This window comes from Bombus terrestris, chromosome 10 (genome assembly GCF_910591885.1).
Source record: "Bombus terrestris chromosome 10, iyBomTerr1.2, whole genome shotgun sequence".
In the NCBI taxonomy this organism is placed as follows: domain Eukaryota; kingdom Metazoa; phylum Arthropoda; class Insecta; order Hymenoptera; family Apidae; genus Bombus; species Bombus terrestris.
The window spans coordinates 15,525,452-15,548,588 of NC_063278.1; the positions used below are offsets into that span (position 1 = coordinate 15,525,452).

A 23,137-nucleotide genomic window follows, 5' to 3' on the forward strand; every position below is an offset into this window, starting at 1 on the left:
CCTAACCCCACCAAACCCCAACCTAACCCCAACCTAACCCCAACCTAACCCCAACCTAACCCCAACCTAACCCCAACCTAACCCCACACCCAACCCTAACCCCAACCTAACCCCCAACCTAACCCCCCCAACCTAACCCCAACCTAACCCAACCAACCTAACCCCAACCTAACCCCAACTAACCCCAACCTAACCCCAACCTAACCCCAACCTAACCCCAACCTAACCCAACCTAACCCCAACCTAACCCCAACCTAACCCCCCAACCTAACCCCAACCTAACCCAACCTAACCCCAACCTAACCCCAACCTAACCTAACCTAACCCAACCTAACCCCAACCTAACCCAACCTAACCCCAACCTAACCCCACCTAACCCCAACCTAACCCAACCTAACCCAACCTAACCCCAACCTAACCCCAACCTAACCCCAACCTAACCCCAACCTAACCCCAACCTAACCCCAACCTAACCCCAACCTAACCCCAACCTAACCCCACCTAACCCCAACCTAACCCCAACCTAACCCCAACCTAACCCAACCTAACCCCAACCTAACCCCAACCTAACCCCAACCTAACCCCAACCTAACCCCAACCTAACCCCAACCTAACCCCAACCTAACCCCAACCTAACCCCAACCTAACCCCAACCTAACCCAACCTAACCCCAACCTAACCCCAACCTAACCCAACCTAACCCAACCTAACCCCAACCTAACCCAACCTACCCAACCTAACCCCAACCTAACCCCAACCTAACCCCAACCTAACCCCAACCTAACCCCAACCTAACCCCAACCTAACCCCAACCAACCCCAACCTAACCCAACCTAACCCCACCTAACCCCAACCTAACCCAACCTAACCCCAACCTAACCCCAACCTAACCCCAACCTAACCCCAACCTAACCCCAACCTAACCCCAACCTAACCCCAACCTAACCCCAACCTAACCCCAACCTAACCCCAACCTAACCCCAACCTAACCCCAACCTAACCCCAACCTAACCCCAACCTAACCCCAACCTAACCCCAACCTAACCCCAACCTAACCCCAACCTAACCCCAACCTAACCCCAACCTAACCCCAACCTAACCCCAACCTAACCCCAACCTAACCCCAACCTAACCCCAACCTAACCCCAACCTAACCCCAACCTAACCCCAACCTAACCCCAACCTAACCCCAACCTAACCCCAACCTAACCCCAACCTAACCCCAACCTAACCCCAACCTAACCCCAACCTAACCCCAACCTAACCCCAACCTAACCCCAACCTAACCCCAACCTAACCCCAACCTAACCCCAACCTAACCCCAACCTAACCCCAACCTAACCCCAACCTAACCCCAACCTAACCCCAACCTAACCCCAACCTAACCCCAACCTAACCCTAACCCCAACCTAACCCCAACCTAACCCCAACCTAACCCCAACCTAACCCCAACCTAACCCCAACCTAACCCCAACCTAACCCCAACCTAACCCCAACCTAACCCCAACCTAACCCCAACCTAACCCCAACCTAACCCCAACCTAACCCCAACCTAACCCCAACCTAACCCCAACCTAACCCCAACCTAACCCCAACCTAACCCCAACCTAACCCCAACCTAACCCCAACCTAACCCCAACCTAACCCCAACCTAACCCCAACCTAACCCCAACCTAACCCCAACCTAACCCCAACCTAACCCCAACCTAACCCCAACCTAACCCCAACCTAACCCCAACCTAACCCCAACCTAACCCCAACCTAACCCCAACCTAACCCCAACCTAACCCCAACCTAACCCCAACCTAACCCCAACCTAACCCCAACCTAACCCCAACCTAACCCCAACCTAACCCCAACCTAACCCCAACCTAACCCCAACCTAACCCCAACCTAACCCCAACCTAACCCCAACCTAACCCCCGAGCCTGCCCCGTTACTTGAATTCGAATTACCAACCGGGACCCGAACCGAGCCTGTCCCGTCACCCAGCTTCTCGGACCTCGCCAACCCTGTCACCCAACTTCCCAACCCGCGCCAACCCCGTCACTCAAGTTTCCAACCCGAGCCTGCCCCGTCACCCAACCTCCCGACCCTCGCCAACCCTGTCATCCAACTTCCCAACCCGCGCCAACCCCGGCACTCAAATTTCCAACCCTCGCCAACCCCGTCACCCTACTGCCCAACCATCGCAAACCCCGTAGAACTACTTCCCAACCCCATAGAACTGCTTCCCAACCCGCGTCAACCCCGTCCCACAAATTTCCAACCCCGCCAGACCCCGTCGGCTATCTCTCTCCGACCCCCAACCGTCCTATAGCCCTAAGCGATGCCCGGGTTATCCGAGTCCGGTATAGCGGCAACGCTCGGAAATGATTTCGTTGGCAAAAGACATGCTAGATGTACGAAAAGGAATGTAATCGCAATGCACTTTACATATGTATCTATCTATCTATCTTTCTCTGTGAGGTGGTGCGGTGTGCGTGATAGGGGGGGGGGTGGAAAATAAATCACTCGATATTGTTCGACGGTAGTTATTTATTTATTTATTTATTATTAATTAATTAATTTAGGTTCACGATATATCTTCGTGCGCAGGACGCGTGATACAATTATCGGTTCGCGGTTACAAGTTCGAGCTCCGTGTGTTACGTTTCGCGGTGCGATTCGTGTCAGGACGATTGTACCAAATGTCGAGTCGAGAAATCCGGATTCGCTGTTACCGCCAACTACCAACGATCAGTTCGGATCAGGGACTCTTGCTCGTCTCGTGGCATACGACAGAATCCTCTTGTGTCCCTTAGGAAGGACTGTGATGAGTGTCTCTGAGGATACGGAATCCTTGGATTCGTTCAGGAAAGTGTTGGTTCGGACAGTGAGGGAAATGGACGTCGCTGTTAATTGACTAAATTCTGTGTTGGTCGCTGGAAATTTATGTAAGGCACCATTGAGGGAAAGTTGCTAGCACGGAGCGTCGTACGTGAGGAAAAGCAGATTTCCTGCTTTTCCCCGCAGCGGATGGTATGTGTAGGAACTGTTCAGGCAATGATTATTTGTCCCTTTAGAGAACCTTGGCTACCTACATCCTAAGATTTATAGCGGGTCCGGGTCCTAACTGAAAAATATATTCGGTGAACATGTATCGACATCTGGCCGTCGTCTTCTTCGAAGGGTAGAGTCTTTGTGTAGCGAGCCGCGGGATAGAAACCGTTGGGAAGTTCGCTGCCGAGTGGCGCTACGTATGTTATGAATGTCGTATCCTAAATGGTGTCTGCAGCAAGGATCAGTAAGTATGTTTTTGTAGAGGTGCGTTATGCTGTCCGTAATAGTAGTAGTTGTCCTCTCAAGGTGTCTCACGTTCCAATCCAGTCTGGATTATCCAAAATTCTTTTCGCGGCTTTTGGAGATCCAAACTGAACTGGTGCGTAGTTCTTAGCTTGGCATCGTTTTCCAAAGAATAATCAACGAATTAATTTTTTGGAAAACGATGTCAATTACCAGGTCTCACTACGCGGAGGTGACTGCGCAAGAGACCCGCCCATGGGTTATTTATCTTTATACATCCATCTCGACATTCAACCCATTGGCAGAACCCATCGAGTTACGACTCTACTTGACCATGGGCCTGCGTAAAGAAATAGTTGTTTCGTACCCTAACTGCGAAACACATATCTTCAACGCAGCGCTTACATGAATCTTTACAAACGTAGAACAAAACATACATAACGCGACATCTATCTCCCACACAACGATTACATAGATCCGTACAAATATTGTACAATAATTGGCATCCCTATTGGCAGCATTCGGTATCAAAGACACATTTATATAACTTGGAACGAATGAAAGAAAATGAAGCTAACGAACGAACTCACAAACTTACGCGACGTACCCCCGTGCACCGGATAACCCGAAGGATTAGCGGAAAGCCCAAATATTGACCATAACTCGATTCCTGTTTCGCCGTTCGAAACTTATACGAGTCGCGGTCGATGGCGCCGACCGATGATGCCAGTGATCCGCTGGTGATCCAGCCGTGGATCCAGCACATAGGCCGGCAACTTAACACACTCCAACTGAACATGTGGAACCCGGGGAGGGGCCGCTGAACAGGATTACGAAGGCATGGCCCCAACTGAACAGTGGGGCCCACCCCCGCGGGCCCGAACAGGATTACGGAGGACGTGAAATTACAGGTCCCTGCCCGAGTACCGAAGTACCAATCGGACAGGAGTGCAGATCCACGACTGAATCCCCAACAAATTCGCAAGCATCAGCGACGCGACGACAACTCCCGCGATCCGGTGCGAACGTCGAGCAGTCGTCGAGCAGTCACCAAGACTGAGGTGTGCTTGGGCCGTCTTACGAATCCAAAGAGTTTTCCAGTGCACGTTGACCCGCACGCACCCGGGATACGCGCGAGCGAGTACGCCACGCGACAGTTTGAAAGAACTGAGTGATCGCGAACCGACAAATCGCGAGTACAATTTCTCCAGTGTGGTAAGCGACGGGAGAGAGGCGAGATTTTTCTTTTTTCGTCCCAAGATCTATAAGTATCGTTGTACAGAATGAGCTCACAGTGCACTTAACATAGGTATCTATCTTACGATTAATTAAGCCTAAAACGCACGCATTCTACGGTGTCCCCCGGTGTCCAACGATATCCAACGATGTCCAACGATGTCCAACGATGTCCAACGGTGTCCAACGATGTCCAACGTCGTCCAACGGTGTCCAACGGTGTCCAACGGTGTCCAACGGTGTCCAACGATGTCCAATGATGTCCAACGATGTCCAATGATGTCCAACGGTATCCAACGTCGTCCAACGTCGTCCAACGTCGTCCAACGTTGTCCAACGGTGTCCAACGTCGTCCAACGGTGTCCAACGGTGACCTACGGTGCAGCCCAGTCTGGATCATCCAAAATTCTGTTCGCGGCATTTGGAGATATAAACCGGACTGCTGCGTAGTTCTTAGCTTGGTATCGTTTTCCAAAGATTAATCAACTGATTAATTTTTTGGAAAACGATGCCAATTACCAGGTCTCACCACGCGGAGGTGACTACGCAAGAGACCCGCCCATGGATTATTTAACGTTATACATCCATCTCGGCATTCAACCCATTGGCAGAATGTCGAGGTACGAACCTACTTGACCATGGGCCTACGTAAAGAGATTTGGGAGTAATCCACGCGACAGTGTGAAAGAATTAAGCGACCGCGAAGCGAAAAATAACGAGGACAATTTTTTCTGTGTAGTAAGCAAGAGGATGAAGAGAAAAGAGATTTTTATTTTTCGTTCCAAGATGGATCATTATATCGAATAGAATCACTATGCACTTTACATCTGTATTTACCTTGTGAACAATTAAGGCCAAAGCGTCCGTACCCCGCGGTTGCCCACGACGTCCCACCCATCGGGAGGTATTAGTCCGGTCTAGATCATCGAGACAGTTTTGGATGATCTAAACTCGATTGTGTTGAAACAGTTTTTACCATGATATCGTTGTTCAAATGTTATAAATTAGTGGTTTAAATATTATAAATTGATGCTTTAATTGCTATTAAGTAATAGCTTAAAAGTTGTTCATTAATGGTTTGATTGTTACAAATTAATAAACTAATTGTTATTAAGTAATGGCTTAAATACTACAAATGAATGCTACAATTGTTTTTAAGTAATGGTTAAAATGTCGTTAATTAATAGTTTGATTGCAATAAATTAATTGTTTAATTGTTATTAATTAATAGGGCAGATGTTGTAAATTAATGATTTAAATGTTACAATAAATTTTTAAATGTTGTTACTTAAAGGTCCAATTATTGTAAATTAAAATCTTATAAGTTACAAATTAATAGCTTATATGTTATAAATTAATAGTTTGACTGTTAGAAATTAGTGGTTTAAATGTATAAAATAATACCTTAAATGTTATAAATTATTAGCTTAGATGTTGTAAATTCATGACATAAATGTTAAAAATTAATTCCTTAAATGTTATAAATTAATAGCTTAAGTGTTATAAATTAATGGCTTAAATGTTATAAATTAATGGCTTAAATGTTATAAATTAATAGCATAAATGTTGTAAATTAATTACTCAAGTGTTGTAAATTAATGGGCTAGACGTTATAAATTACTAGTTTCAATGTTATTATTTGATATTTTTTTTATTTACCTTATGTTTAAGTTCCTTTCCGATGTTCACTCTCCGGGAGTTCAAGCACGAAAAAGCTCGCGCGCGACTTGCGTGTTCCTTATATAACTTAACAAGGTGTCGGGACGTTAATCAAACGGTATCGATTTTTGGACACAGCTGGAGGTGGTTTTTTCATTATAACAAATTCAAATTGAACAATTTCTGAATTTTTATCGTAAATTGGCATTTTTAACTATTTAATACGATATCCATTTTTATCATTTTAATGGTTTCTACAAAATAAGACTAAATTCACACCACCTTGATACTAATTTTCGACTATCAGTTAGTTTGAACAAAAAGGGAAAAAATGCCTAACGGCAATCGATGACGTTACTGTGAAATTAGTTAAGGTATTAAATAATCAGACGAATAAAATTCATATTAAACGTTATATTATATTATCGATATTCGTACATTTACTCGTGCTAATTAAAAAATAAAATGTTCTTTTTTCTTGAATAACACCTACATCACTGTCTGCGATGTTTAAAATTCTTACTTAATGCTTACTTAAAATTCAGGTTCCTCTTTAATTCCTCTCAAGTGAAACGAATAAATTTACTCGTCATAGTTGTAACGTAAAATGGCTTTTTTTCTTCAGTACCGCCCGCGTCGCTGTACGTGATACAGTTATTAATTTTGTAGCGAATAACATCAATTAATTGGCTGTAATCGCGGTTAGGTATTTCTTTGTTAAAACTATCGATCTATTAGGCTATTAGCGAGAGACTTATTGATGCCTTAAAGAATGGTTTGATTCTTATAAATTAATGTTTTACATGTTGTCCATTAATGTTTCAATTGTTATAAATTAATAGCTTAATCGTTGTTAATTATTTGCTTAAATGTTATAAATTAATGTCTTAGACGTTATAAATTAATAGCTCAAATGTTAGAAATTAATGATTTAAATGTATAAAGTAATAGTTTAAATGTTGTAAATTAATGACTTAGACGTTATAAATTAATAGCTTAAATGTAATAAATTAATAGCTTAAGTGTTATAAATTAATGGCTTAAATGTCAGAAATTAATAATTTGACTGTTAGAAATTAATGGTTTAAATGTATAAAGTAGTGGTAGAAGGACGTCTGTCCTTGTCGCACAATATAGCTTTCCTTGTCTAACAGGAGTTGAGATATCTTCTCGTACATTCTATGCTCCTTGTTACTTTCCCGCAGTTCCGGCCGTCTGCCATAGATCGCAGCATCGATCATATACGTGTTTTTTTAATTCATCGAATTTTCGATAATTCGGTTAGTAACGATTATCCACGACGATACCTCGTCACCCGAGGCGAATTTTCGCATGATTTTCTCTACACGTAGTTAATTTACGGTCTTTTGTACACGAAGAACTTGGCACAGTTTCTAAGGAAGTTCCTACAATTCCTTGGAGAGTGAATTAATCGCGCAAAAGATTAACTATAACAACCAATCGTGAAGTTGGTCAGTGGTCAACCTATAGTCACCTATTTCAGAGGGAGAAGAATTTATATAATATTTGGATTCATGACAACTGCAGATATTTTACAACATTGTTAACTTTCTCAATTCGACAGAATATTTTATATCGATTAATAAACTTTCTCAACTTCGTACAACAATTACGTTAATCCTTAAATATACATGTAATTCTGATATTTTCACACAGATAATTCTGTTCTAATTCTGTTTCTAATATAAGATTACGTTAGTGTGTTGTTGTAGGTCAATTATTCGTTTAATTACTTACTTCGTTTTATTTAATAACGTTTGTAATTTGTAACTGTAATATGTCTCTATATTTAGAATAGCATATTTAGGGTAGAATTCCCTCTATATTTGAATCTGTAGTGCGATAAATGCTCGTGTACTTACCCATCTACGTGCCATGCCTACCCGGACTAGGCACGGTACTCTTCTTCTCTTCCTTCCCGCATCTACCAAACGAACGATAAAAATTGCTTGCGGCAGCAAAATCGGGTAGCTTTCACTACCTCGAGCCGGTTTGGACACACCACCACGGGGAAGAAAACCCAGGGTGAAGAATCGAGCCGAGTTACGAGTCCGACATCTTACCGCGGAGCTAACCGGGCTCTTTACGTGTTGCTTGCTTAAACCTATATTTATGTTTAATCCATTTTTTCCACAATCACCACTCTTTTGTCTTCTACCTTTTCATCAGAGAAATATTTTAGATACACTCTATTATTCTCTGCCCTTCTTTCTACTCACCACCCATTTACCACTTATTAAATTTATCAAGTTCTATACATTTCTCTCTTCCTTCTATGCCAACTTTCCTTTCTCAAATAACATTACACCTTTCAACAAATTTTCTTTCTCTCTATTCCCTTCCACCAAACCTTCTTCCGACGTTCTTCTTTCCTGTCAGATTTTGTAACGCGCTATAATTCTCATCCAAGCCTACACCAATGATGTAATTACCAGCATATTTCCTATAATTCTATATAATTACTACATTTAATAATACCGTTCCATTTTATTTCTAATACCTTTCGTTCCTTTAAATGGAAGTCATTTAACGTTAATCACTTTCCATATATTATCCGTATAATTACAAGATTCCAATCGTGTTATTCCTTATTAATATATTTCCAGATATAATTATTACCTTTCGTAATGGTATTTTATTCCATTACCCATACGTTTCACAATTACGCCTTTCTTAACGCAACCATATTCTTAATCTTTAAAAGCTATTCTATCTGTCATTTATCTTTTTAAAGCCTACTTTCACAATTTATGGTCAATGGTCGAATAAACAACGCGCACGTATCTCCTAAATGGATCTTTATTTATTCTTTAGTCTCCTAGAATCCAAACAAATCCATTCTTTTACCATCCAGAAAATTATATTGCCTTACGTATTACCTATTATCATTTTATACTCTCTTTTCCTTCTTTTCTTACTTCTTTCAACTTTCACGCATCTAACTTCTACAATCTTTTTACATATTTTACAATTTTCTAACAAAACTAACCCATGTTTTGACAAATTCCCATGCTCAATTAACATCGCTATTACCTTTCCTGCTCCACCCTTCCACGCACCCAAGTTAGCAACGCGTTTATTTTATTTACGCGTCTTTATTACACACCTCGTCTTTTCACCCCATATTTTTACGCTCTTATCATTACTTGTTTTAAGCAAAACGTTTCACATTTCCAAATTATTTTATTTACACTTGTTATTTACACATTTACAAGATACTTCTCCCAGCCCTTCCCTCATTTCACACTTTTTCTCTCACGCTCGCACGCAACCAACCAGATAATACATTTTCTCATTATCAACGATTAAACGTTCTTTTCCTTCTTCCTCTTGTTAATCCTCTTGCTGCTCGTTGTTATTCGTCACAGTCCATTTCTCCAGATGCATCGTCCATTCATGCTCGCAGGGCAATTTATACAAAGGAAAACAAACCGATAACCTACAACTAGATATGAGACAATTAGAATTACCGTTCGCGCTGTATTTACCACAATGTGCTATCAACGTACCTTTGCGTTAAATTTCCAATTACACAAAATATCTTACACAGCTCCGACCAACGAAAAACTCTGCAACAGTGGAACATGCGCTCGTTAGACGGCCGAGTCACCGTCATAAACTACGCACAGTTCGGATCGATCACTTTGTCCAATAAACTATTCTAGTACTTTCGAATAAATTTAATACACTATATATATATATATATATATATGTCGGAGATGAAGGAACACCGGAGCCTTCCCTTTGAAACTTTGAGAAAACCCCCTAATACTGTAATTTATATTCTGCCATAGCCGTAATTAAGCAATTGCCGTCATTCAATCCGACTGTAATTGTTCGAGAATTATGATAGTGAGCTTGGGCTCGAGGCAACAACCAGTCGCCGAACGTATCCGCGGTCAAGGGATGAACGTTTTGTCTAACAAAGGCATGGAGTAATTCTATAGCTCTCCTTAAAAGAAATAGTCATAGCGGCACGTGACAGTAAACATTCCAACAGACAAACAGTCTTTGTTCCAACTACGGGAAGATAGGAGAAATCTATTTTTCCACGAACGACGCTTCCCGCTAACAACTTTCCCTCATGGGCTGCTAGCATCTTTTTCTAACCACCGATATGGAGATTGACCGATTATCAGCAATGCTAATTTCCCGCACCTTCCGAACGAAGACTTTCCTCGACAAATCCGAGGATCTCGTGTCCTTAGACACACCCCATATAGTTTTTCCTCGGTAGCATCATCGGCACAGAAAGTCATTCTCTCTCGTGCGATCTCATCGACGAAAAGAGTAACGTCTTTACGATCAGTGAATATTTCACGTTTTGTTAACAAAGAGTCAGACTTGGACTTTGCGAGAACGTACATCTATCATCCCGTTGACCGCGGATTCGTTATCGAACCTGAGGCCATTGTCACTAGTGTCGCGAGCGCTTAACCGCCATGGTTAATTGTCAAGACTGTAACATCTCCATTATTGTAATAAACTTCACCTGTGTTGTACCGCACCAATGGCTGATTCTCGTGAACATTCATTTGACGCCCCTAACCCCAATCCTAACCATAACGTCAACCCGACATATATATAATACTATATAATATATACTATATACATTAGGTGGTAATGACAAAATCTGCAATCACTTAGTTGCCAACGTAATATTACGTTATATAATATTACGTTATATAGTATTAGATAGGTGCAAAAACAAGGACAGAGTTATAATAAGTTAACATTTATTACGATACTTACAATCATCATAAGATTTTACTATTTACAAAAAAATTTGTTTATTATGTTATTTATATGTTATTTATCAGACGGTAGTTGTGTCTTGTTTGTGATCGTTTATACATATAGATCGCATTCGTATATTTTGCATCTGTGTCTTTGCCATGTTACGCTTCCAACGTATCGAAGCGGATTTAAGACGACCTGAGAATAAATTACTAAATTTATGTTTAATTAATCAAATTTATACTTGTAGTATTAAACGCAAATTTTATTGTTCGTTGTAAATTATCAATCAATAACTTCCTAAATACGCAAAATAAAAATGTAATGATGCATTAAATGACATGTTCGATAATAAAATAAATAGTTCGATAGTAAAAAGTTTATCAAATTCTTCTAACAAATGCACAAAAGTCTCCTAACAAAAGTCATAATCTAACGAATGCCAAAATCACGAGAATGAAAAGTTTGAAATATCGCATTTGAGATCTTATTTATTAGTTATCGATATTTAAAAATTAACCAAAATATCCCTCAGATATCTTAAGCAATCAACTATGTGTAAAATATATTATAATCCGATAATTGCTTACCTGAGTTATAAGGTATCACATCTGTTCGTTTTACAAAGTCATGCATTGGGGAATCGTCGCAGTTTGTACGTTTGCATATTATTAGTTGGAAATAGAGCCGAAACCTGTAAGAAAATCAAAAGACATCAATTTACAATCTACGTGATTCATATACGTACGTAGTTGTTTTTAAAAAATTAATCAGTTAATTCCAGCGAATATCTTGAACGTGTTACTCAAATATGATTTATCGATAGGATTATTAATACCTACTAATAAAAGTTATGGACATTTTTATACAAATTACGCAACTATGTTTCCCATTTCAAAAAATTTGAAAAAAAGTTACCGCATTAAGAATCATAACAAGATACTAATACTCTAAAGATATAAATATGCTCATTGGACAATTACAAAATAAAGTCAGGTTACAAAAATTCTCCAAATTTTTTAAGGATCAAATTTGTAGTCAAAAATTTTGAAAAAAAAATCACAAACATGTATGCCATTGTACAGAATACCCTTGATTTTTTTCATAAGTTTTAATTAAGTAGAACAAAAGAAGTGGAGCTTAAACTGTAAATTACGTTTCTGGCTTCTGTAACTATCCTTGTGGTAAGAGTAATGGCTTGATACTTTGCAAAAACATATTTGTACTATAAAGATGTATCTACTATAAAAATGATTTTATGCCAGTACTCCATTGGTTATTTGTTATTTGCGCAAATTCCAAATTTTTGTTTGCTTTATTTTTAAAATATTTTGTATGAGTACGTCATATTATGATATCTTTGATTTTGTAAAAAGCTGTACAAATGTTACATAGATTAACGTTCAAGTTACTTTTAAGATGATCTCTAATTTCTATGGCATCTTCAGAGTTTACTTTATCATTTGAATGATAAATAGTCTGTCCAAGTTAATGAATATTCTGTGAATGTTCATTTGCAGAATCATATTTTACAGTCTTTCTTATTCCATACCTATGAATTATACATGCGGTGGATCTATTAGGTACAGTTCTCGAAAAAGTAAACTTTTACATTAATAATGCAAATCTAGGTAAATTTTTTCCTGCGCTGAAGTTTTTGCACATTTTTATGACATTCTTTATTGGTAATTTTTACTTAATGGAATTTTATGCATTGCTTGCGTCGATAACGTTTTTAAATACTCTGTTATAATTAATTATCATTAAAGAGTGGTGCATGCGTTATAGATTCTTTCGTAAACTCTATGAATTAAGTCGATTCATGAACGCTTTTTGTTATGTTTGCAAGTACATTTGATTTCCTGCATAGTGTCTATTCTAAAAGTTTTGCGCGAATACTATTGTTAAATAAAAATTATTTACTAAACTGATTTTTTATGGAGAATTGTTTGAAACTGGTCGGCGTACGAATACATTTCATATCAACTGTAGACGCATTTAATGTCTGTTGTAATATTCATCTTTTGACTTTTAATTACCTAATTCTCTCTCATCATCTCAAACAATGCATTTGGCGGTTTCAACAATGTTTCGATGGAATATCGATTTTCGATACTGTATAATACCATGCTAACAAGACATTTTTGCTTCCTCGCTTTCATCTTCTTTACCATCTTAAGAATGTACCTTTTTTAGGAACAAGATATTATCAAGATATGAAACTCACCTATTGTTCATCCAGTAGTATATGATAGGATTTACCATGGCATTTGACATGGCGAGCCAATAGAAACTTAAATAAACATGTTGGATGTTGCTATTTTCCGCCAAATGCTTGTGATGATAAACGAAAATAAAAAACCCTTGATAAGGTAGCCAACAGATGGCGAATATCACAACTACGATGATAAACATCTTCACAACCTGTAAGAAAATATGAAAACTATATATTATTTTGTCCATCGTTTGTTCGAAATTTATTAGATTTGTACATGTCGATTTATTGGTATAAATTGTATAAATTGTTTTAAAATAATGAAACATTCGATTACGAAAAATCGACCTGAACTGTGTAAATTGCTATCCAACTATAAGTATCGGCTAGTTTGTGTATTCTTATGTAATTTTATATCTTTATAGATGTAGCTAGAAAAAAGATGTGTTTTGTGTAGAAACTTTCTCCCACCCACCAAATAATTATAATGAGCGATTTGTTTTAGATGTTTTATGTATTTTTGCGCATCATGTGAATACTATGCATTTTTATATTTCCTGCAAATGCATAAATCTCTGCAGTATAGTGATAATTACAATTTTTGTGAAATCTTTACTCTGTACTCGTACATACATGCATAGTACATTCTCAGGACATAATATGCATGAGATATTATAGATACATGTGCACATACATGGATACTGACATGCATCTTGATTGATGAAGGAGATAATAGAAGATATGATAAAAAAAACTATATAATTAATTGGTTTCAATTCAGAAAAAAAATGATTCCTATATATATTATAAATACGTCTGGATAAGTTTCATGAGGCAAATAATATGCACTGAAAGAGAAATTTGAAAAAAGTGATACTAGCTTTATTTCAACATAAGTCGTTCTGCAATGTCCGATAGTCTCATGGTAATTTTCGGCACTTTATTATTTTTTATTCTCGCTGCCTAATTATCAATTCGCTAACTTGGCTAGTCTTTCTGTCATATTATTAATTTTCTTAACTTATTTCTGAATTATGGTTCTATATTAAAGTTATTATTTGTTGGTTAAGAAAAAATTTTTTAATAGCTATATTAAATCTTCCAAAGAACGCTCTCACAAAAATCATTTTCCATGTTAACAAATGTTTCGTAGCTATTTGATAACAAATTAAATATTAATCCGATGAAAACCTTTAACCACCTCTGGATTAATCGATCAAGATTAATCAAGATTAATCAAGATTAGAAAATGTAGACTTAACAATCTCAATGAATTATCACGAGGATCGATTAATATTTTACAGTAGATTTCCTCTGAGCCAAACTTTTAAGTAGAAAGAGTTTGATCGGTTGTTCCAAGAAAAATTTAATTAATTAGATTCTGCGTTCTTGTCATACTTTTTTTAGAACAGAAGTACGACGATAATTTGACCTACATTATCTAAATACATTTAATGAATGAAATCCCATTCATTCTAAATTCCATTCATTTTTTTCCAACTCAACGGTCAGTTGAAAAAAATTAGCCCTCAGGAAACTCAATTAAAATGAAATTCTCACTCAAAAGAATTAGTTGAGAAAATTCTACAATATGACCGTCGTTATTCAAAGCTAAAATGTTACTCTCATTTTAGTCAAATCTAACACGAAATCATATGTCACCGTCAAAAACACGACTTAAATGAATTTCTTTTGTCGTATTTTACTGTGCTGAGTCAAATCCTGTCGTACTTCCCGCGTGTCCTCGCTCACGCGGTATAATTTAAAAAAGAAAGTGAACGTCGATCCTTTCTCCATACAGCCACAAAACTTGTAAAGTGTTGAAACATTTCTATAATATTAAAAGTAAATTAATATTTTACAAAACTATATGAGATAACTAGAAAATATAGTATTTACTCAAATTTACTATTTAGTCAGAAATTACGAAATTTAAATTATTAAATTTAGTCAGAAATTTAATGACGTGACCTGGCGCACAAATGCTGTTTAAAGAATTGAAGTCCATCAAGTAAAGAGTAATAAGAATTTGGCTTATTGAGGTCTTGTAGTATAACTTGGCTCTTTTGTATTAGGTCTTCCTATAAATCATAAACAATGTAATCATTGGTTTTCGTATACTCGATGAAAATAAACAATAGCATCTTGACGATTGATCAATTATAAACATTTTGTGTCTTCCATAATTCAGCATCTTTCTCTATTAACTTTTCTATTCCAATTTCTTCAAACTCTGATAGCAACAATTCCTATTGTTTTCAACTTAACTCTCAGAGTAACTGCGATACTTCTGGGACGAGCCAATATAATTTTATCATTAACCTCCCGATAATTCTACGACTTCTTTTATAACTCTTTTTCCAGTTGCATAAAGAGCAGTTTTGCAAAGGGTTTCTTGAAATCAATGACACCTGGCGCGTACTGTTGGCTTTTGTTTGCTTCGTGTTATTCCCAGAGTTCTCGTCGCTCGCGAGGTGATTCCACGCTATCGGATATTTGTTATTCGAATGCAACGGACTCGCTCTTATTCAGCCCGGTATTATACCACTGGTTGCTGTAGAAACAGATTGTGATTTTTCTACAGCAATAATGGATTTCCACATACGACCATACATACATATCGACTGTGTATAAGAAAGTCGATTAAAGCAATCGTTAAACTTTAACGCTTTTAAAGTTAAACGCTTTACTTGCACGTTAAACTCATCACCATTCATATCGAGAACTAACTCTACGATACAACGTTTCTCATACATTTCTATTATCAGAATTTCACATATCTGGATTTTATGTCCCGATAAGCCTGTACTATTATAGTAGATAGATCAGTGCCTACTGGGGAGTATGGTACGCGGTTGGGAAACTTATGAGTAGAGTGCAACAAAAGTGCAGAGGACTCTGCAAAGTTTCAACGACGTCAATGATTTAGATAACATTGTTAAAAAAAAAGTGCGCAGATGCAATATAATATTTTGCGAAAATTAAATGTTACGATGTTAAATGCGATGAAAAATGCTGTCGCCAATGCATCAGTTGATTTATATGAATAATCTGTACGTTTACAGGTAACGATTGTTTGCAAAAGAAATCTACACGCATTCCAAACGTCTACAAACAAATTCACATATATGGTATATATATATATGGTATAATATATATGGTATCATAAATCTCGTAAAGACGGTGTGTAACTCGCTGATGAGATCGCACGTGATTGAGACTGATGAAACTCTGCTCCCCTTACGATCGCGTTCGTTTATATTATATTGGTCGAGGGGATACCGATAAAATTCCAATCGCCTTTGTTAGACGGTTCCACGTAGCGGCGACATTGTTTCTGCCCGGAGTTTGATTATTAATACAATATGTGTGTGTCCTACGATATTGATACTCCGAGGCAAAACCACACGTGCCTTGATTTGTCCTCGAACACGTGTGTCGCTACAACTATATTTTTAAGGAGAGCTATACGACTACTCCATACCTCTGTTAAGTAAAAACGTCCATCCCATGACCGTGGCTACGTTTAACGATCAGTTGTGTCACTTCGAGCCCAAGCCTACTGTCATAAATCTCGGGCAAAATTGATCGGATTAAATAATAAACAACTACTTCTAAGTTTCGTTATTTAAGTACAGCTATAATAAAAAGTTTAGGCTAAAGTATTGGGGACCTTCCTAAACATTCCAAAAGAAAGGCCCCGGATGTCCTTTCATCTCCGACATATATATATATATGCACGCTTTTTAAAAATACCCATACCCACTGTAATTATATTATAGTCCTATTTTTCTAATATTATCATCGATTATATATACTTTACAGTTCTTACCTTCCGTTTAGATTTTATTGATTTCTTTTGGTAATACGTTAGCTCTCCTATGGATTTTGAGCCCCAGAGTTTTCGACCCATTAGGGTATAACATATTGCCATCAACGCCATAGGTACTAGATACGTTACGCTCAAAAATACGATGTTATAACTGTAACAAAATAAATGCTTCATTGAAAATACTAAAATAATTTCATGATATTTAGATATATGAACTGTTGCATCCTATAATTAAGGGTTTAAGCTTATTTTTACAACTACTACAGGTTACTTACAGACAAATCTTTGAAATTAGTGATCGGATCGATATCAAATCAATACTATCGATAACAGTTCGCAAATTATGACGTGTGAATAGTATCTAAGGCGTAGGTATCAAAAATACACAAATAATAAATGTATCAATATGTAAGTACAAATAACATTGTGTCAAAATGCGTTTTCCTTTGATAAGTCGCAAGATGCGCAAAATTTGATAGGCGTGTAGACTTTTGCGGCTGATCGTATGTATTCATCGTCTGTTACAATATTTATAGAATTTTTCGCGGTCATCGTGAAAAACTGAAAACGTGATATAAATCCAGCATTTTCTAAGAATTAATTAAAAGAGTCGCGTGGTGCAATACACGTAGTTATATAAAATCCAAACCCCGGGGAAATTCCATAACACTGACAGAAATCGTCCGAATATACTTCGCGATATTGCACAAGTTTTATTACTTCTCCACAATACTACACAATGGAATGTGAGCGCGAGTGAGCGAAAAATGTTCGCATAGTAGCTTGTTTTCAGCAGTGGATCAATTCAATGCTGTCATCGATCAATTATATCTGAACATTCCAGTCAGTTTTAACTTTAACGTTCAAACGAGTCAGAATTATAAAGCTATCGAACGATCAGGAGAATAAAATGACTTTAACAACATGGTAATTCGAAACCTTTACTTATTCAAATTTGTTGCCTTAAATATTATAATAAGAAATAGATAAAAATAAATTAATGGAATGAAATTACGTGAGGTCGGTTTACGTGGGATTTATCCGAATTATATTATCTATTATATATTATACTTATCTTATTATATATTAACTACTTATCTGCGAAAATCGACACGTTTACCTCGTTTATAAATTGCTCTGCACAACTCGGTTACTAGTTATTATTGGTAGCAAATATGTAATACGTAGCACTTGTAGGAAAAACGAATGAATATGAAAAGCAAATAACTATCTCGTCTTTGGAGAAGATTGAGGTAGGCGCGTGATAGATACGTCTATGCCAATCAAAGCATTCACATGACGATTCTCGTGAGAAGCCGTATCGCGATATTCATTTCGTATACCTTGGCAATGAATATTTCTCCAGCTGGGTTAATTTCTCATCGACAAATGTGAATTTTAATAAAAAATCAAACGGTAAATCGCATATCCAAGAAGAAACATCACTTGTTTAATCAAGTAAAGTAACGTATAATTATTTAAAGATAACATCTAACTAAATATAATGATATATTATTTAAATAATCACTTTCCAAATATTTTATTTAAACGAAGCCCAAGCTTGATAAAGCGGTGGAGAAAGAATGAACAGGCAAATGCTCGAGTTACACTACTTATTGTTAGTTTATATGATGTTATCCTTTGGTGTTAATTAAATGATGATATCCTCTGCGTCCAATTGAAGGGTCGTAGATTACGGCAGATAACTTCCTTTGTATTTTGTATTCCTCTTTTCTTCCTTTCCTCATTCCTTTAGCCAAAGAGATATCCAATATTGCGTCTGACCGGCTCCTCTTCCAGCTTTAGCCAAATAGAAAGTCGATGATTGTTGAGTTGAAAAGTCGGAAGATGCTCAGTTTGCAGCTTTTCTTAGTTCTTCGAGGCTTCCAGGTTAAATGTTTGTTAGGTACGCTGCCGATGATTTTAAACTATTTTGTCGTTTTATACTATGTCAATATGCGTTTGGTTAGGTTTACATTAGTCCAGTCGCGAGATCAAACGATTACATTTCAGTGGTTTGACCAGAGATCGGTCGACACATTATTATGTCCACATGATTCCACTCTTTTTTGAATCGATGAAGGTGGTAGACTACACTGGCTATGAATTCACGCAAAGAAAGATACCAAAGTGCTCTACCCTTCGTAAAACAAATGACTCGTGTTATTTCTCGTAACGCACGTCGATGTATGTGTCACAAGAATCCATTAATTCTGCTTAAATGAATTGTTGTACTAGATCACAATCCATGAATATTGAAGAACCGGCTCGAAGAATCAAATTGTTTTCCGTACATTGCCCGAATGAGTTCCATTGGTGCTGTACTACAATACAACCCGGAAAGTGCTAAAGGCATGATAAATTCAACGATTGACTGACGACGAGTCGCAATTCTTGAGTGGCGGAGGAAATCTTGCAAAATGAAGGAATATTATAATTCAATTTTTCAGAACGTTATAACTTGAGTAACTGTTATGCTGCTTGGGATCTAAGAGAAGGCTACAATCAGTTACGCGAGCTTACGGATACTCGACTATTTAGTCATTCATCGAATTCATTGCATATTCAATAATGAATGATTACAGCCTCGCGAGATCTTACAAGTGCTGATTTATGAACGTTTGTAGTCACTGCTTGTACCGAAAAGTCTAAAGATTGGTGCTACTATATCTATATATCTTAGAAACATAATTTAATGCACAAAATTATAATGATTAATACATACTACACTTACAAGTATTCAATTCTGCTGTGCATATAAGTTCCGTCTGGCCATACCAAATAACACGAAATCCTAGTCGTGCCATTCGAATACCTATAATTAATCAGTAAATTTGACATTACAAAAAGATGGCACTTTTATAATAATATACATATATATAAATGTATAAATATATAGTGTATATATATATATATATATATATATATATATATATATAAATTGTATCATTCAAAAAATGTTTTTGACAAACAACAGGAGGATACAGATGATACATCGCAGATCGTACATTAGATCTGCTTATTTATATAGATCCGTAAAATCAACACATCCGGAATATCAAAACTTATTTTATGAAACTCCGAGTGAAGTCAATTAATGTCTCCCTTAGTTCACGAATTTGCTTATGCAATTAATCACTAAGCAGAATAAGACAACAAAAATCTTCTCTCTTTAAATCTCTATATATAGACATTCTTCCCATTTCATTTCATCCATTCATTCATTCATTCCTTCATTTGTCCAGTAACTTACTCCTTCATTCGTCTATTCATTCACTCCTTCATTCGGCCATTCATTCATTCCTTCATTCATCCATTCTTTCATCTATTACCAATCTGTTTTTTTACTTGTACTTTATTTCCCCAATATGCGTTTGCACTTTTTCACCCTTGTCTTCTGCTTTCACTTTGCTCTGAAATAAATTTAAGTTATCACGCTGATATTTTATTTTTATTGTCGAACTGGCTTTGCCCTTCTAACATTATTCTAACCAAAAAGAAGTTACGGCATCTGGAAGGTCGTCTTTAAGCAAGAGTATGAAAATGGATAGTGTTCATCCTTGTGTTTAAAAAACGTTTACGAGCGTTTGCACTTTTTACCATCTGTATGTCTAGTTTAACTCTTGTGTATGAGCCTGTCTATGTTAATATTACACTGCGTCGAAGCTATTTTTCAGCGTTTTATCTGCATAGAATTCGTTGTGCTTGTTGCCTTACTCTTCTAATTACTTCTATGGAGGCAACTTTACGTACTGGAAGGAACATTAAATTTCTATACTCGGAATTTCATGAAGTAAATATAAATCTGCTATATCTTTTGTGAACTGTGGGTACTTTTAATGGTGTAGAATGGCATAGATTCCATCTCTACGACTTGCATAAGCCTCTAAGCATCTATCGTTGGGTTTAACGATCAGTGAAATCGTTACTTTAGCGGTCCTATATTCGTTTATGTAGTAATGATCGCTCAGTATCAAAGATTTAAGGGCTACTAAGCAATAAACGAAATCTTTAATGCATATTTTGTATGTTTGTCTTATGTTCACCTTTATTTTATTTTTGTTTGTAAAAGTACTCGATCTCAGGAATATTTCCCTTAATTTTTAAGCAGGTACCTATCAATAAGTATTATAAAAAACTTCGAACGTAGCTCTTTTATCCTTCCGGTTTATCTTATTCTTGTTTGTAGAAACGTTCTTTTATTATCGACTATCCTATATACAGAGTGAGCTACGGGAAATAGAATACTTAATATCTCCTTTGTTTGTCGTATAAAAGAACTTTTTAGAATAAAGTTCTACTATTTGCCTGAGCATATATAACAATTGAAGTTCTTTCTCAAATTATTAATTTTCAGAATTTTTTGAAACCACCGATGTTAGTTTAAACGTTATCATATATTTCTAACTTGATAGATGTAATTCATCGATCTATTATAATATAAATTAAATAATCTTGTACTCACACTAAGAAATTTAGGACAGAATATTATTTGGAGAAATTATTCTATTCGAACTAAATTAGATGACGTTCAAATGACGACTCTCGGTAATCATACAAGTACTTAATAGTACTGTATATAAGATATTAGACTATTTCATTCATTTCTGATGACATAGATGTTCAACACTTAATTACAGTCTTTCATGCTTTCTGCAGTGGTTGATTACTCGCGATAAATATCCTCCTCTAATATTATTTATATTATCTCCAGAAAGAAATGAAATTTTGTGAGAATTGCAGGGTGCTATCTCTCTTCAGCTTGTTGGTTTCTTACTATCAGTACTATCTCTGTATTTATATATATTCTGATTCTGATAATATTATATATATGATTCTTTATTTGTACAGTAAGTAGTAATAATTTTTTAATTAGTTTATTGATTCTTCCTGATTGATTTAACCCATATCTCTCAGATCAGGCTTATTTCGAGGTCAAATATGATCTGTTGTTAAGTACTACGAAGCTGAAATATATGGATCACGTTAAAAGATATTCGTTGTCTTGAAACATTGTAAGAGAATATGACTTGGAGAAAAGTTTCTTCCACCGTGTACTTCTTATATATCCTTAACCGACTACCCAAACGTCTCTTGCCCTCGGGATGATGGAACAGTGGAAAGGAGAAAAAAATATTGAACGTCTTCAAGACATTTTCTACAAAGTGTCATGTGTTTAGCCACGTTTAAATAATTGCTTTCTCAGCGACACGCGAAGGCATCGGGAATATAAACCAACCGCAACACTTCGATGCCTAAACATTAGAAATCCTCGAGAGATCCTAAGAGTATCATACTTATCTATCTATTATTTTGCGTTAATGTACAGCTTACTGTTTCCTACGAGAAACGGCATAATTATTGTCCGAACGTCTGTGCATAACTTTCAGTCCAATTTCAAAGGGTCATGTTACCAGCACATTTCATAGAAAATCATACTTTACTTAAAACACAATTTATTATGGGACCTTTTTGTCCAACACTCTCTTTAGTTCCAATACCGCGCTCTGCATTATAAAAGACTTCAGAATCCAACACTTGTGTTTCTTATATCGTTCCGAAAAATATGTCGTGTCTTAATTGGATATTGCACAACGACATAGAAAAAGACACCGAGAAAGAAAGAAAAGGATAACAAGTCGATGGTACAATAATACAGAGAAACTTCATTGGGATAAGAAGCACGGATGGTGGTCTTGTTCGGGTTTGAAGTGTCGTGTGTTAAACACTGCCTCTTGAAACAGATACAAGGGGTCTTTGTTAGGAACTTTGGAAATTTTAGCGTGGTTTAAAACTTGGATCGGCTTAGCCTCGGTGGATCTTCAAGGTTTTGAGATTTTCTGTATTTTCGAATGCTGCGTTCGATTTATACCCGATTGACTGCATTAGGCCTAGGTAGCCTTTGTTGCAATGTCTACGAAATATTTTAAAAACACAAGAGAGAAGAAGAAAGATTTAATTAGGCTGGTCAGTTACGTACGTAACAACGTACTTTACTCTGAAGAGCTTCTTATACACAGACAATGAAAAACAAAATGTATTATGTTCGTATTATGTTATATAATGAAATGTATTCACAGATGTGTGAAAGTAAATGACATCGATGTAAAAGAACAAATATGAAGGCAAAACATTGTATTAGGTGTAAAGTG

General features: G+C 36.9%; 1 protein-coding gene across 7 annotated transcripts in view; it reads right to left on the bottom strand.

Moving 5' to 3' along the window:
• Window positions 1-8,982: 8,982 nt before the first annotated feature.
• The window catches only part of LOC100647109 (tachykinin-like peptides receptor 86C), a 48,031-nt gene continuing 33,876 nt past the window's right edge, over window positions 8,983-23,137 (bottom strand). For 6 of the 7 annotated variants that reach the window (XR_007225341.1, XR_007225339.1, XR_007225340.1 and 3 more), the window contains 7 exons: window positions 19,720-19,800; window positions 16,986-17,136; window positions 13,166-13,362; window positions 11,529-11,632; window positions 10,954-11,136; window positions 9,711-9,770; window positions 8,983-9,646 (listed from right to left, as the gene is read on the bottom strand). Coding sequence is in view for 1 of the 7 variants with exons in the window: in XM_048409140.1 (XP_048265097.1) it covers window positions 11,018-11,136; window positions 11,529-11,632; window positions 13,166-13,362; window positions 16,986-17,136; window positions 19,720-19,800 (652 nt within the window). In the remaining 6 variants the exon portion in view is untranslated. Of the gene's footprint in view, window positions 9,647-9,710; window positions 9,771-10,920; window positions 11,137-11,528; window positions 11,633-13,165; window positions 13,363-16,985; window positions 17,137-19,719; window positions 19,801-23,137 lie in introns of those variants that run through there. The other variant, XM_048409140.1, reaches the window with a different exon arrangement.